At 42.9% G+C, this 17,634-nt stretch overlaps 1 protein-coding gene across 1 annotated transcript in view; it reads left to right on the top strand.

Moving 5' to 3' along the window:
• The window catches only part of LOC149237635 (uncharacterized), a 262,020-nt gene that overhangs the window by 226,974 nt on the left and 17,412 nt on the right, over positions 1 to 17,634 (top strand). Inside the window, exon 6 of the mRNA XM_089372729.1 lies at positions 113 to 215. Coding sequence (XP_089228855.1) covers positions 113 to 215 — 103 coding nt within the window. The remainder of the gene's footprint in view (positions 1 to 112; positions 216 to 17,634) is intronic.

Below are 17,634 nucleotides of genomic sequence, written 5' to 3'. Positions count from 1 at the left end.
TTGGATTCTTTACCTTTAGGATAATTTCTTCTTCTTCTTTCATTTGTGCAGTTGGTTAATAATGGAAACTTAATTGTGAATTACTAACGTGTCATATACTTGATTGTTGCAGTATCTTCGTAGAGAATTGTGAACCTTTTGCTGAAGATTTGTGGAAAACTTTCAGAATTAATGGATTGACATTCCATGGTGTGAAGCTTTGTGCACGGTGCAAGGTCTATAAATGTTTCCTCCTTTTAAAATGCATTCAAATGCCATCTATAGGATTTGTTCAGTAACTTTATAAATATGTGTTATTATCTTCTTTTTTTAGAAATCAAGAGTTATTTCTGTATGAAATTCAAAATACAAAAGTAAAACAAATTAAAATTCCAAATTAAAATGAACCTCCCCAACGTCAGCATACTTGGGGATTTACTGCAAAAGGACCAGCTATTGGCCTGATTTCTACCTAATCTCCTACTGTTGTTGTACACCAGCTGACCTTTATGAATGCTTGTTATTCAAGTTAATGAAACCAAATACAACTTCTAGAAATGAACAAGACCGAGTTTATCACTAATCCATTTTTTCACCATCAATTCCCTTGAGTGAAGATAAACTACCATTTTATTATTTGCGTCTTCTTCTATATAAATGTGAGCACGTTACGTAAATCATTCAATCATGATCTAAAATCATGTGCTCATCTGTGAATGCTTGCATGGATGTAAATGTTGGGTCATTTTGGGGGTTGAGATACTACACTCAATATCCACTCAGAACCTTATCTGCATATCAAATTCAGGTGTGTACATTTCCAATGACAATTTCAACTCTTCAACTCCCTGAAGACAGTTGGATCAGTTTTCTGTATTTTCTGATATCTGGCTGCTAAAAGGCTAAAACCAGTAAACTATTGAAAAGAAAAAAGCTGTAATATATGCACTAACTTTACTCACACTTCTCCATAAAGTAAAATTGTGAAAACTGAATTACAGACTTGCTGAAATCACAGAGGAAAAATTCTGAAATAAACAAACCAGAAACCAAAACGTTGAGAAGGGGATGGATTGTCCCATGTCATGATGGGGGCCCGTCCGGTTGATGATCTATATTAGATGCACCAACAACAGGACAATTTTTATCAACACAAAGGTTGTTAAGCCAAAAACATGTATCAGAGCCTACCCTTCTCTACATTCCAAAGTGGAAGTGGAGGGTTAAAAACTATGTTGCATTGGATTTTGGAATGGGGACCAGTGGGGATGGGGCGATACATCCAGGAGATGGCAAGAGTGCACCCCCTAAAAAAACCCCTATTTTTTTAGGAAATGGCGGGTTGGGGACTACAATCTATATATATATATTTATTGGTCAAGTGACATTCCATTATTATTTTCTAGACATGAGCAAAATGCAGTTTAGATTGAAGAAACTTAGGTGTAACTATTTTCAATTGGCAATAAGGTCCATGAATGGTTTATGAGGCAAAGAACTGTCTATAAAAAAAATTCTTTGTCATATTTCTTGTAAATGATGATAATGTTAAAACTTAAAAAGCATTCCCTTCTTAGTAGGTGTTGCAGATTTTTACAGTTGTGTTGAAAACCACTACAAAATACTTTGGTTCTATGAAGGGATTAGGTTCATGTTTCAGATTAAGGTGATTGAATAGGAATTTATTCAAACATTTAGTGTCCAATCTGAGTCATTACTATCGCATTGTTTTCATAATGCTTAAGGTTGGGATGGTGGAAGATGTTGATTTTCTAGTGCAATCAAGACTAGTACAATTTTTCAATTTGATAACTACTTCCAATAATACAATTAGTCTTCTTACAATATTCCAATCATTAAGCAGTTATACATGAAAAATTTCAACCATTCACTTTCTTCAATAGAGCAATAGAGATAACAGTAAACAATAAAACAAGAGACAAGAGACACCAATATTTAGGCTAGCAGCCAAGGCAAAACCCACAATGGGAAAACCCAACAAGTCTTTCCTTATGAGAGAGAATTCAGCTCATCAAGAGTATGTCAGAATATTCCAAACAAGATTCCAAATTCTGACCTCAATATTTCCAAGTCAAACCAGTCAACTAAGAGAGAAAATAGTCAACTCTGGTCAAAGTCGAAGTTTGCAACAGAGGGGTTGCATTTCGGCCTAAGGTAGTGTTGATTACTGGTAGCATCGGATGTGCTCTAAGCCTCAAAATTTGCCGGGAGGCTTGGACACAGGTATTCCACAATACCCAAAAAACGTTTTGGGAAATTCCACCCAGAGATAGTTTTATTAAAATAATTAATTATTTTTAGTGGGCACCTAAGTCTAAACTTAGGAAATTAAAATAATTAAAGGGTACTAATCTAACTGTGGGTGAAACTTCTAGAAGAAGACGAGGATCAAGCCAAAATGATCTGAGCCATTGATTAGAATCTAATTTGGGCCATTGGTTCTCAACGGAAGGATTATAAGAGGAGGCTTGATGACATTTGGAAAACACATCTGTGAGAGATCAGGAGATCAAATTTCTCAGAGAGGGCAGTGCAGTAGTTGCTAGAGAATCAATTGAGGAGATTTCTTGCAGCAAGGGGCAGGGATAGTTTTCAGGGGAAGTTTTTCCAAGACTAGAGAGTACAAGGAAGTGAGGGCAAAGAGACGTCTAGAGAGGATAACACTGGGCTATGTAGAGCTACACTGTGGCAGCGCAGAGCTACAGAGGGATATCGAAATTCTGCTAAGGATCAGTCAGGATACTAGTGCTGGAGCCGGGGTGTGAGACCAGGAGGCCTGAGAGTTAAAGTTTCTAGCCAACAGAGGATCAGAAGGAGGTGTAGTGCAGTCCCAACTGCAGTGACGCAGTATTATGTAGAGACTCCATAGAGGCAGCGCAGAGGCTCACCTCCAACGCAGATTAGTGTCGGTTCTTCCAGTGACAGGGTGAGATAATATCACAATTCTTTTTGTCCAGTTTCTCTCTTATCGAATAGCTAGTTGGGCATCCAACGAATTGTATTCAGAAAACTACTGCTTAATAATACAAAACCTCAACTGCTGCATTGGTTTTCCCGCATTGGGTTTTTCCGGGGACATTTGTCCAAAAATAACTGTGTAGATGTGTGTGATGTTTATTTCTCTCTTGTGTTGTATTTAGTTTCCACAGTTTTTATTTGTGTAGGTTGCAGTGTATTTAATTCGATATTTGTCGTAGCACACAGCGAGTAAATTGGTTAATTGAATTAACAATTAGAAGAATTAACATCAGTTAATGTAGTAGGAATTGGGTAACCGATTTTTCACATGGTATTAGAGCACAGATTATGAGCAGAAGAGCTTAGAAGTAGAAAGGAAGAGGAGTTCGAAATTACTGCAGAGGCAACAATTCGAAACCACAGCGGGTAGTGCAGTCCTTGGGCCAAAAGGTCTAGTTTTTGAGGAGAAATCGATTTCTCTGAGTAAGTCAACAGAGAAATTCGATCTCCAGATCAAAGCTTTCTAGAGGCAGAAGGGAGCAACGTATTTTTCCTTGCAAAGCAGATCTTCAGTTGGGACACACAAATATTTTGCAACATTTTCTAGCAGAATGATGTCAGTGGGAGAGAGAGAGACATTGTTGAGGGAATTCTTCTTCAGGGGACTTCCAGCGAAGACCATGATTAAATCCTCCTCTTATAATCATGGTCAGAGGACTTCCAGCCAAGATCATGATTAAAGGTGAGAATTCTTCCTAATGTAATCTCTCGTTGGGGAACCAACGACCATGATTAAATCCTTATAAAAAGCTTAGGTCACCTCTGAGTTGATCCATGTGAATTTCTAGAGAATTCTCACCTCTCAATTAATTCCCTTTAATTGATCAATTTCCCTAAGTTAAACTTAGGCATTTTTTAATTATCGAACAATTAATTTAATTGCGATGTCTCTAGGTGGAATTTCCAGAAATGATTTTTGGGTTCTGGAGATCTTATTGTTTTAGCCTCTCCACAAAGCTTGAGACTAGAAGACCATTTGATACTACAAAAACTAACACTTTGTGCCCTCACAGCCACTTGGGAGCACCACAGGTTATTTTCTTGAAGATTAAGGGGCCACCCCGTTTATCATTGTTGTTGGAGCCCTCCTATTCATTATGGCACATGAGGGACTCAATTTGGCCTTCGAACATCCCTCTTAGCTATTATTTTATCGTTTCAGCCTTCTTGAGAGGCTTAGCATTCACTCTTGAGATATTTGGTGGGCTTGTCACCAATTTTTATTGTTATTTTGCACATTAGAAGCATTTTAGGAGCTTATTAGGCAATACCAATTCGAATTGTTAGAGGCTCATATAAATATATTTGAGGCCTCATTTGTAAATTATCATCACTTGACTTGGATTAGCTCTTTCTAAAAGAAAATTTTGCATTTTTTCTTAGTTTGTTGAGATCTCTTGATGCATTTTGATATATTTGGAGCTGAAATTTTTGTTCTCTTGGAGCCATTTTTTGGATTTTGGATTTGGATATATCTCTTGTTGTCTTGTAAGTATTCTTTTTAAATATATTTGCATAATAATGTCTAATGTGTGGAAATTATGCAACTAGCTATTGTTCTTTCATGCCCTAATTGTTGAATATCATTGTAAAAGAATGTTAGATTGCAAATTTGTGCATGTTACTCATTGATAACAAGTAAACGAATGTTCCTAGTGGAGTAGGACTCTTTTTATTTCCATGAAAGTCAATAAATCTTGGGTGGGTAAATGTTAGAGAGTGCTTGCTAGGGCATCATGTGAATTTTTCTAGAAATTCGAAGGTAGAAAGATTTTCTTATATAGATAATACTTGTGATTCTTTTAACTTTATGTTTTCCTTTTATCTTTTAGTTCATCAAGCAATTACCAAAACAATAACACAAGGACAACAGATGTAGGCGGACAACTAGAGAAAAACCCCTATCTAGGGGACAACCTAATCAACAATTCTTCCTTCAATAGTTTCTCGAGATAATCCATGACTCTTTGGACCTAGAAAAAGACTCCATCCACACCAAGTCAACCCTCAATCCTTCTTACAGATGATAACCTTTCAAAGGCAACTTCGACCTAGCAGCTTCGACTTTGTAGCAGCAACAGCAGCAACTTTGACTAGACTAGGAAAACTTTGATCTCCCTTGATACACCTCAGAAGTGAGAGAGAGTTGGCCCAAAATTTCGATCTTGGTGTCTTCTATCTTCATCCAAAAACTCACACTCCTTTCTAGCTCTTCTTCTAGACCATTTTCAATTTCACACTTCCCAACTTCCAGCTTTAGATATCGAACTGTGTGAGAGAGTGGATTTCTCCAAATGAATTCGAACTGTCTTGTATATATAGCCTTCCAGTGAGGTCGAATTACCCTTCTTGAGGCCGAATTGATCTTTTGTAATGTCCCAAATGAGAAAAAATTGGAACACTCACTTCACACAAAATTACCATTCACTTAATTTCATGTGGGTTACGACTCTGCACAATTCTTGCCAAGAAACATAACCAAAACACCAGAAATTGATAGAAACAACGAACCCATAAATTATATGGCAATCTCACTAAAAATAACACAACATGGGGCACAATGAGAAATGCAGCAACAAAATCCAGCTTTCTTATATAGAAATATATGCCAATGCAATAGCTAGGAACGACCCTCCAAGATATGTAATAATACTAATACTGGCTTCCAAACTGAAACAAGAAATCAATCACTACACCAGTGGATTCTAAATGAATCCACCAAGGGGAGATGGGTGCTTGCCCAATCTCTCTAAATCACCCGAGGGTTTCTGTCCTGGGGCTACCAATGGAGTAGAGAACCAGGTTCTCAACCTCTCATACAAGAGTCAATAACAAATCCAAGATGTCTCCAAATGACCTCCCGCTCTTTTATAGATCTGATGGATAGATCTCCAAGCCTCTAGAAGCATTTTATTTTATTATTATTCTAGAAGCTCCTCCATTGACTTTATCTTAAGTGACCTTTTAATTTTATTTTATTTCACTTAAGTCACTTTTGGCCCATTTTCTCCAATTAATTATTTTTCCTTAATTAAATGACTAATTAAAGTCATTTTTAATTAAGGAAAATGGTAAATCACCCACCATACTCTCTTCAACCACTGGAAGTCACTTCTCAGCATCCCATCCTGTAGATCTTCTCGTTCTGGTTCCAACGAGCTATTACACTAAGGTGTTCCATCAATTAATCTACTTGAAATGTGACCTCGAGCATAATTAATTAAGTTATGCTAATAATAACACCGTTTTACGGAAATGATTAGAAAGTCACGGAACCAAAAACAAGGTGTGTGGAACTGATCATGATGAATAATATGCCAAGAAAATGCCATCAGACCCCATAAAAACTCCTCAAAACTCCATCGAGACCCTTGATGACATAAACCTGCTCCACTGACCTGGCCGTCCCTTGCCCTAGAAATCCACCCTAGCTGTACTATGGAGAAAAATAAAAATGGGGACATTACAGTCCTCCCGCCCCAAGATTGCTTGCCCTCAAGCAATTCAAATCTGTGGACCAATTTGGTGGCCCAATGCAATTGAGACCCAATGCCCGGATCCCATACGAACCATTGGGTGATGCATTGTTCCTGTGTCAACCCACCATAAACAGACCCCTTAATGCCCGGATCCTAGACTAATCTCTGACTGAATGTAATGTTCCTAAGTAGGAATACAAGTGATATATGAGCATACAATAAGTTCAGCAAATAGAAAAACGAAATAGACATTTACCCATGAAAATGCTGGAAATAAGGTACTGCTGAGCCATTTTATTACTTTTGCAAGAGAAAAATACAATAGTAAATAGAATGGTGCACCTAGGCTTGTCTCAAGGGACAAGCATGACCAAACCCAAGCGAGCAACAGCCGAACTGAAGGCTGTTGCACCATTCTGCACTGCACTACCCAGAAAATTGCTCTTTCTGTTGACTTCGAATGACTGGAAATACCACTTCTCGTGCTCAGAAAATTATGAGATTCCAGTTCCTGACTCATTGGCTTAAACCTAGAAAATCCCATGAAGGAATTTAATTGGTTTAGACTTTTGAAATTCAACCCCCAAGGAGCCCAACTTTAGTTGCAACTGCAAAACTCGGCCTGCTGGATTCTGAATGTAAAACCTCCTGGAAAGTGTCTAGAAATGCTGGGCTGATCCCTCCTACAAATCTCCTGACTTCCCGAATGAGTTTCCAGGCTGTAGCACTGGCCCCCAAGTCCCACAAAATTACTGGACTGGCCCTCTGCGCTGTCTCCCAGGCCTAGAATTCGAATTGCTAGGTTGCTGGCTTCTTTGGTTCCAAAAATCTCAAGAAATGCTGGCCTAATGTTGTCCTTCAGGTTCCTTGGCTCTCTCGGAAAATGGCTAATCTACTGTGGCTCAATCCTCTTCTGCGTATTTTCTTGGTGGCCCAGAAATACACATTTCCTATGTGTGGCTGAATTATGGTGCTGTAGCAAACTCCCAGATCTCCTGAAAATGATGATGGAATTGCCTTCCTAGGGAAGGCACTCATGGTCCCCCGAAGGTAAGGTTGAATCTCCCGCTTGAGAGATTCATGGTTGAACAACTAGTTGTCTTGGCTAAGCAGCTGAGCGAATAGTCGAGTAAATTCGATTTGCAAGGAGAATGAATGATGCAAATGAGAGCCTCCTCCTCCTTTTATCTTCATGGGCTGTCTTGCCTCATGTGGGCCCCTCCATTCAACATTTCGAATTCCCTCCAAGCCATTTGAATGGCCTAGTTTGAACTCCCACATGGGTGGCCTCGCATTCCACTAGCAAGCAAATTAAGTCGAAATCTCTCCTAAGTCCCTAAGTCGAAACTGTTGGGTCCTTTTCCTTAGCCAAAAATGTGCAAAAATGTTTAGAGACACCTTGTTACAAATGTGTTTGAGAAGGGATATGACAGTCTTCCCCTCCCAAATGTTGCTTGCCCTCAAGCAACCTCAGAGATGGGTGCTCCAAAATGTGCTCACCCTCTCAGGTGGCATCCTCATCTAGCAAGTTCTTCCAGTGTACGAAGAACTCCCTGATGGTCATGCTCCTTCGCTTCCTCTCCCTCCTCTCCAAGATGGTCTCAGGCTCCAAAACCAAGTGGCCCTCATCATCTAGTGGGGGTAACTCTGTTGTTGTTGTCACCTATTGGCCCAACACCTTTTTAAGGCACGAGACATGAAATACATTGTGAATCTTTCTCCCCAGAGGCAACTCCAGCTCATAGGCCACCTCCCCAACTCGTCAGATCACCCGGTATGGCCCGTAGAAGCGGCTTGTAGCTTCTTGGCCCCCTTCTGCTTCAATGTGGACTACCTATATGGCTGTAGACGGAAGTTCACCATGTCCCCCTGCTCGAAATGCCTCTCTGTCCGGTGTCGGTCTGCGTACAACTTCTGCTGGTTCTGTGCTATCACCAAGTTATCCTTGAGAGCCTTGAGGATGTCTTGGCTCTCTTGGATCCAATCTTTAGCCTTTGGGGCCCGAATGTCTACAAAAACAACGTCAGCAAAAGATAATGCATCATATCCATACAAAGCACGGAAAGGAGTCATACCAATGGACATGTGGTGTGTTGTGTTGTGGCAGTACTCGCCCAAATGCAGCCACCGGATCCAAGTCCTAGGATGTGTTGTCACGTAGTTCCTCAAATACCCCTCCAACCACTGATTAACTCGCTCTGTTTGGCCATCTGTCTGGGGGTGGTAGCTCGTGCTAGGAGTGAGCTCGGTACTGACCAATCTGAAAAGCTCCTGCCAAAACCTCCCATGAACTTGCTATCCCTGTCACTCACAATATTCTTAGGAAGTTTGTGCAACTGGAAAATCTCCCTAAAGAACATCTCTGCAACCTGTGCAACCGAATACCTGGTGGGGATGGCGAAAAAGTGGGCATATTTGGTCAACCGGTCGACCACTCCATAAATGCAGTCCTTGCCCTGCACTGTGGGGAGCCTTGTGATGAAATCCATAGATATGCATACCCATTTCCCCTCGGGGATGGGAAGTGGCTATAGCAATCCTGAAGTGTGAATCAACTCCCCCTTGTTCCGTTAACATGCCTCACACTGCGGTACGTGCTTCAACACGACCCCCTTGAGGCCCTTCCATGTGAATCTCTCCTTGATTGCCATATATGTCTTCCGGAACCCCTGGTGCCCGGATAATGGCGAGTCATGTCTTGCCTGGAGCACTCTCTCCCTCAACTGCGAGTTGGGCACCAAAAAAATGCACCCCTTGTAATAGATGACCTCATCCATCCCTCGATAGCGCTCATTTGCGGGGGTACCATCCAAGATCTCGCATGCCCTCCTGTCCTTGGAGTACTCCACTAGTAGTTAAGCCTTCCAATCATGGCAGATGCTCATGAGTGATAGACCAACGAGTCTCCAAGATAGAGCATCAGCCACCACGTTGTGCTCTCCTCGCACATACTCTATATCGAAGTCATAGGCCTGCACCTTTTTGACCCATCTCTTATGCCTGTCATTGAGGCCCTGCTGCCCCATGAAGTGACGAAGACTGTTGTGCTGAAACCTGTTGCCTACCAAGTACTGTCGGAATTTGTCCAATGCATGCATGATGGCCAACATCTCTTTGTCATATATGGAATATGATCGCTCATGTGGTAGGAGCTTTCGACTCTCGAAAGAAATGGGATGCCCATCCTGTGATAGGACTGCTCCAACTCCCTCCCTGGATTCATCACACTCCATGTTGAAGGGCTGGGAAAAATCTGGAAGTGCCAAGGCTGGGCAACTGCTCATCACCTTCTTGAGGCGATCAAAGGCTACCTATGCTCCATCAGTCCATGCGAAAACCCTTCTCTTGGTCAAATCGGTCAAGGTTGCTGCTAGTTGTGAAGACCCCTTGACAAAATTCCTGTAGTAGGTGCAGATGCCCAAGGACCCCCTCAGCACTGTCACATCTCGGGGCACTGACCAGTCACGGATAGCCCATATCTTCTCCTCATAGACCTTCACCCCATTAACACCAATGATATGCCCTAAGCAGAGCATCTCTGTTAAGCCAAACTCACACTTGGATAGTTTGGCATAAAACTGTTGCTCCTCCAGAATACGTAACACCTCCTCCAAGTGCTGGAGATGCTCCTCCCACGTCTAACTGTAAATCAAAATATCATTGAAGAAAACTAGCACAAACCTCCTCAACTGTCTCCGGAAGACATGGTTCATGCACGACTGGAAGGTAGCCGGAGCGTTGGTCAGCCCAAATGGCATGACCAAGAACTCGAAGTGCCCATAGTGGCACCGAAAAGCTGTCTTGGGGATGTCCTGATCCCTCACCCTGATCTGGTGGTACCCTGAACGCAGATCGATCTTAGAGAAGTACTTGGCTCCTCTAAGCTCATCCATCAACTCATCTATGCGGGGGATGGGGTACCTGTTCTTCAGTGTTTTCCGGTTGAGGGCCTGGTAGTCAATGCACATGTGTAAGGTCCCATCCTTCTTCTTCACCAATACTACTGAAGAAGCAAAGGGACTGGAACTTGGCCTGATATGGCCCAATGCCAACAACTCCTAAATGGCCCTCTCAATCTCATCCTTATAGGCCTTGGGATGCCTATAAGGGGTAGTGATCACCGCCTGCACACTTGGCTCCAACTCAATAGTGTGCTCGAATCCCTTGTCTGGTGGCTGCCCTGGTGGAATGTCCCCAAACATCACTGCGTATCTGTCCAGCAAGGCCTGTATGTCTGGTGGTGGTCACTGGGCCTGTCCTCCAACCTCCGAAATCCTTAGTTGGACTGCCCATTCGATGTCCCCATGTTGCAGATCTGCCTCCATCCTATGGGTTGAGACTGTCTGGGGTGGATAAGAATGCATGCCTCCGAGAACTATTGGTTTTCCATCTGGCCTGGTAAACTCCATCTCTAGTTTCTTCCAGTCTGTAGTGACTCGCCCAAGGGAGTACAACCACTGGACATCCATCACCATGTTGGTGTCTGGCACATCGACCACAAAGAAGTGGTTCGTCATCGAGTAGTTCCCCATAACTATTGTTAAAGCAGGCACATACTGAGTGCATTGCATGGTACGGTCACCTAGTACTAGGGCTTGAGAAGCCCTCAAACTCAGTGGTGGTGAGGCCCCTCCTCTAAACCAACTGGGCATCTATGAAGTTGTGGATAGCCCCACTGTCAACTAGGACTGACACCCACTGTCCTTGTATGGTTCCTTTGATCCTCAATGTCAAGAATTTGTGGACCCCACATAAAGAAGCACGGACTCCCCCGGATGGGGCAAAGGATGCCCCTCCCTGTGGAGGTGGTGATAGTGGCCCCCTATTTGCCAGACTCTCACCATCTCCCACACCACACTCCTGCTCCAACTTGTCCTCCTGATCACTGTCTGAAAAGACCTTAATATAATGTGCTTTGCCGACAGTGCACCGATGGCCTGGTGTCCATGGCTCACTGCATCTGAAGCACAATTTGCTCCTCCTGAGGTCCTTTCGTGTCTCATCATCCAGTTGCCCCCGCCCCTGTGTGGTCCTTTGAGGTGGAGGTCTAGTGTCATGCTCCTTCTGTGGAAAAGGGATCCATGCAGGAAAAGGTGCTCTAGTCTTGGGGATGGTCCCTTGTAGATCTCTAGTACACAAAACTGCCTCTTGTAGCGTGGAGGGTTTGCATGACTTCACCAATCCACGCAGGGGCTCAAGTAAGCCCTCAATGAAGGTGTATACCCTCCGAGCCTTTGATAGATCCGGAACCATCACTGACACTTGCAGAAACTCTAAAATATACTGCTCTGGGTTGCCTGTCTGGCGCAGTTGGGTCAACTCCCTGAAATGGGCCTCCGGATCCCTCTGGTCAAAACATTCCACCACCCTCCTGGTGAAATCCTCATAAGAAGCCACATTGGCATGCCCCAGGGTGGCCAAGCCATGAAACCACCAGTCATGGGCTTCCCCCTCCATGTGCAACGTGGCCATCTTGATGGATTCGTATTTAGTCATCCGGTTGAGCTGGAAGTAGGTGTCCATCTTCTCAACCCAAGCCCTAGCAGTGCACTTGGCAGTGCCATTGAAAGTAGGGAAGTACATCCTCCCTATGGTCCTTTGTAGCTCATAGCTTTGTGTACCCTGTCCTCCATAGCCCTTGTTCTTCGCACTCTGCTTGAGCTTGCAGAGATTTCTAAAAGAGAGTGCTTCCCTAAAGTCTGCATCAATAGATTGCCACTCTCTGAAATGGTCTCCCATCTGTGTGGGGTCTTCACCCCTTGCTGGTTCGATTTGTGCCATAGGTACGAAAGAGGGAAGTGTGGCTCGAGTTGGCCCACTAGCTGATGGGTGTTGTGTTGCTGGTGAGGGGTGATCGAATGGCTAGGAGGCTCTAGAAGTTTCCCCAAATAGAAACCCTCTAGCAATGGTTCGCTCTCCGTTTTGCATCTTAATCTCCTCCAGCATCTCTTTTTGTCCCTTGGCTAAGTCATTCGAAGCCCCCAGGAGGCTGTCGAAGTCCATCTCTTCCCTGCTCTTGGGTTCCACCATGTCCTCCTCTTCTACCACTGCTTTCCCTCTGTCCTTTGTGTTTGGATTAATCTCCAGCTCTCTTTCTCTACTTCGGTACCTCTGCCTTCTGTATGTGATGTTTTGCTGGTCCCCTTCTCTCATAGGAGAAAATCCCCCACAGCTGAGCCAAGAACTAGGCTTTGATACCACTGTAATGTTCCTAAGGAGGAATACAAGTGATATATGAGCATACAATTAGTTCAGAAAATAGAAAAACAAAATAGACATTAAACACCCATGGAAATGCTGGAAATAAGAAATTGCTGAGCCATTTTATTACTTCTGCAAGAGCAAAATACAATAGTAAATAGAATGGTGGACCTGGGCTTGTTTCAAGGGACAAGTATGACCAAACCCAGGTGAGCAATAGCTGAACTGAAGGCTGCTACAATTGTTGCACCAATCTGCACTGCGCTGCCCAGAAATTTGCTCATTTTGCTGGCTTCAAATAGCTGGAAACACCACTTCCCGTGCTAAGAAAATTATGTAATTCGAGATCCTATCTCCTTGGCCTAAACCTAGAAAAACCCACGAAGGAATTCAGTTGGTTCAGACTTCTAAAATTCGACCCCCAAAGAGCCCAACTTCAACGGTAACTACAAAACTCGGCCTCCTGGATTCTGACTATAAAACCTCCTGGAAAGTATCTAAAAATGCTGCGCTGATCTCTCCTATAAATCTCCCGACTTCTCGGATGAGTTTCCTGGCTGTAGCACTTGCCCCCAAATCCCACAAAATAGTTGGACTGGCCCTTTGCGCTGTCTCCCAACCCTGGAATTCGAACTACTGGGTTGACGACTTCTTTGGCTCCAAAACTCTCAAGAAATGCTGGCCTAATGTTGTCCTTCAGATTCCTTAGTTCTCTCGGCAAATGATTGATCTACTGTGGCTCAATCTCCATCTGCATATTCTCTTGGTGGCCTAGAAATATGCATTTCTTGTGTGTGGCTGAATGATGGTGTTGTAGCAAACTCCCGGATCTCCTGAAAATGTTGATGGAACTGCCTTCTTAGGGCGGGCACTCAAGGTCCCTCGAAGGTAAGGTTGAATCTCCCGCTTGAGAGATTCGTGGCTGAAAAACTAGTTTACTCCGCTAAGCAGTTGAGAAAAAGTCAACTAAATTCAATTTGCAAGGTGAATGAATGATGCAAATGAGAGCCTCCTCCTCTTTTTATCTTCATGGGTCTTCCTTTCCTCATGTGGGCCCCTCCATTCAACATTTCGAATTCCCTCCTAGCCATTCAAATGGCCTAGTTTGAACTCCCACATGGGTGGCCCGCACCTTCCACTAGCAACCAAATTAAGCCGAAATCTCTCCTAAGCCCCTAAGTCAAAACGGCTGGGTCCTTTTCCTTAGCCAAAAATGTGCAAAAATGTGTAGGTACTAGGGACACCCTGCTACAAATGTGCTTGAGAAGGGACATGATACTGAGCCTGTCATCAACAAATCCTCTTGGATCACAATGCCACCAAGAACAAGTATCAAGGCTCCAAGGCTGCTATTGTGCTAAAACTCCAACCACAAATGTTGCTCCATCCACTGTGTACCAACTCATCACCTCTCTCTCCAATCCAACCCTTGGCATAAACCAAGGGCAATCTCATCATACTGATGTTTCGTTGAAATACTGATGAGTGGCCAGCCTACATCCTGCTACCAACTGAAGCATGTAATATCCCTCACCTCTAAGGGCTCCTGCAGTATATTGCTCCCGACTAAAAATTATACTCCATCAATAGGGTACTAGCTCATGATCTCTCACCAATCCAATGCAATGACACCTATGCAAGGAACAAGTCTACTAGGCTAATATGGGTCCCTGCTCAACGAATAATGCTCTATCTAGTCAATCAACCAGATCTGTATAAGGAAATATACCCCTCTCACTATAATAGGCAAAAGTGGGCAAGATGTGCTAGAAGCCCTATATATGTACTCTTGGAGAGGGTTGTTCCTTGAAAGTCCTTTAGCTTTGCTAGCTGCCTGTACATCTATCCACACCTCATCAATGGGTTGGCCCAAAGATGGATGCACCACCATCTCCAACAACTCTTGCTGTCCACTAGCCTCCTGCAAAACTAACCTGTCAATCCCCAACACCTCTTGACGACAAGTGTCTCCAAATACGACCTCCATGGAGGTTGCCAGAACATTTTCCTGCTCCACTCCAATGGCTGGCCCCAAGGGTATCTGCTCATCCTCCATAATGGGCTAAACATGAGCCACTAGCTGACTCTCTGAAAATGGCCCATGTCGCACACTATGTGTATCAACTGTCTCATGCTCCTCTACGTGCTCTCTATGCTGAATCATTAGTTGCTCATCTGCTCCCAGATCTCCTTCCCTCATGGGAACAATCTGCTGCTCATCATACTCCTCTACTGCACATGGATGAATATCTGGGCTACTGTCATTAACTCCACATGACTGCTCGTGCTCCTCAGAGGTATCATTGTATGAACCCATGGACTTGTCCGAAGAAGAATCCTTACCCTGATGGTCAGAAGGAATCTCCATCTGCTCTACCTCTGTCATCTCCTTAGTGTCACTCAAGCATTAGTGATCAAGTCCTCAAGGTCCCCTGTAGATGAAGCAAAGTCCCTTCCTCCTCAACTCATTCCTTCTGCATGATCCTCCAAACTTGACTAGTTCCTCCCTGGTCAACTGTCTCCTGAACAACCCAATGTTCTGCTCAACCAACCTTTCAGCTAGCTCATAAGAAGCAGGTGAAACCAGCTGTTCTCTCCTCCAGACGTACAACAATCGAGACTGCAACTCCCGACAAATGGCATCATGACCTCTCATGCATGATGATAAGATGGACTGCATGTGTGCTATGAGTATGTCAAGATGATGTTTCCTAATGCTGAAGAAGCATTGGAACATTTGCAAGATCAAACCATCGCACTCTAGATCAAACATGATTTCATAGGTCCTAGTCATGGCCATAACTCCTAAAATATCAAGCTTCTTCCCAAAGGTAGAGCCTGCACTGTTGTCCAAGTCTCAGGAAGTTTCTATCATCAATCTGTAAACTCTCCTCATAACATCATCATTGTAAGGAGCTATAAGGGCGGTTAGTCTCATGATGTTACTGAGACAAGATGCCACTAGAACGCTAACCCCTTCACAAGGTTCCTCCAAAAACTTGTGTTGTATGAGAGCATGCATAGCTGGTTTTAGAGCTCAAATTAGTTTCTTCCCTTCTAACTGCCTCACTTTGGAAAGGAGTGCATCTAGTTCATCAAGTTTGAAAAGAATTTTCCATGTGACCCTCATGTGCTTCAAATCTGTCCCAAGTGCAAATATTTTGTGCCCTATTTCCTACCCCTTCTGTACATCCTTTGGTTGTTCTCTCTAAAGAATGGCATGGACCCCTTTTGAGAAGGGTCTGTTGTTTTGTTTTGGTTTTTGGTTTGGATTGCAGTTCATTGATGTATTGTTGTGTTGCTTTATGAGGTAGTTTAAGTACTCCATTGTTCAAAAGCAAATAGACATCAACATACAAGACTTTGACTAACATCACAACAAAAGTATACAACGATAATATAGCGATATGACTAGTTGTTTCAACATATAGACCCTAATACATGACATCCCATACATCACTTAATAATTCAGGACGTGTGATGATTAGACCACATTACAAGGCTTGGTTTATGAGGAATATTTTGATGCAATGATGTAAGATTCCACTAAGGAAATCTTTCCAAATATCACAATTTTTTAAATTTTTAGTGAACCTTTTAGACAAACATGTCACAAATGCAACGCTGTGGGTGAAGTGTATTTACTGTTGTAGAATATGAACATACTAGGACACACAAATATGAAGAAACTAATCCCTAACTAGTAACTTCATAACTCAAAAAATTGGGGATCAATATCATAGTTGAGTTTGCACAGTGAAAGGAACAATGGAACCTGATTGGGGCCTTGTTGAGTGCCTTGTTGAAACGTTCATCCTTATTTGTATCCAAACACTGCTATATGCAACATCTTGAAGCCACAGTATTATATGTAGCCCAAAATATGCAAGCCTATCCAATCTACCAGCTTGACTCTTCCCCAGATGATGGTCTCTGCCTTAGAATATGCCACACGGCTAATCACAGAAATGGGACTTGTTTTAGCATAGGCCGTAGTGTCCTTCCAAATCGTACCCAACAAAAAGTAGAATGTATGCCTTTGGTCCTCCTCAGCAAGAATTCACAGTTACCCCAGCAAAATCATTCTTCAGCATGTGTGAATGGAAACGCTGGAATCTTTTTTATGCTAATTCTAGAGCGAGTATATCAATTACACAATCAAGATACACAGTTGTTATTTCTCCATTCGACAACAACACGAGCACACAAATCGGTCTTTCATTCTTGCTTCGAGACACAAATTTGTATTTAATCTTTGTGTGCAACAGGAATTTTCCCACGCAAACGTGGTTGTTGCCATTAGATAATCTCAGGATTCGGGCATCTTTAACTGATTGCGCAACTTTGGAATTGGTGCTACAAGTCACTGAGAAATTCACAGTCTTCACATCCAACAATTTATGCCACTTTGATCGCCAAAGCTCTATCAAAGTCGACCTACTAGATTATACGATCCGTCACCAAATTTCTCTAGTGTGTGGATGATCCCTGGCCAGGAAGACACTCTCACATCGCCTGATTCAAAATGGCTCAAACTTTTGATAAAATTTAGCAACTGAGTCGGCAGCAAACAATTCACGGCCACACCTAGGGGAAAATGTGCCTCTATTTAAGCAATTTAACTCGGCTCCCCTCACATGATTTTCAACCCAGGTGCATATATAATTCTCCACCCACGAATTCAGTTCCTAACAGAGGCAACTTCTAGAATAATTTTGGTCAAGAGGAATTTCGGTTCCACAAGCGGAAAGTCCATCTCGACCTCCCAATAGAAATCATGTCTACTAATAGCGAACAACTCACGGCCTTGCAAATATTGAATTGGCCCCTTCACGAAATTTAATTTTGGTCGGCCTCAAGGCGATGATTCAACCCAAAAAAAGTTTTCCATGGCTCACTCTAATAATACTCCATGCCTCCATTAACCTTTGTTTGG

This window comes from Pinus tabuliformis, chromosome 8 (assembly GCF_031772625.1).
Source record: "Pinus tabuliformis cultivar Carrire ecotype Pingquan chromosome 8, CPIR1, whole genome shotgun sequence".
Classification (NCBI taxonomy): Eukaryota; Viridiplantae; Streptophyta; class Pinopsida; order Pinales; family Pinaceae; genus Pinus; species Pinus tabuliformis.
This window is presented reverse-complemented; position numbering and strand designations above follow the sequence as displayed.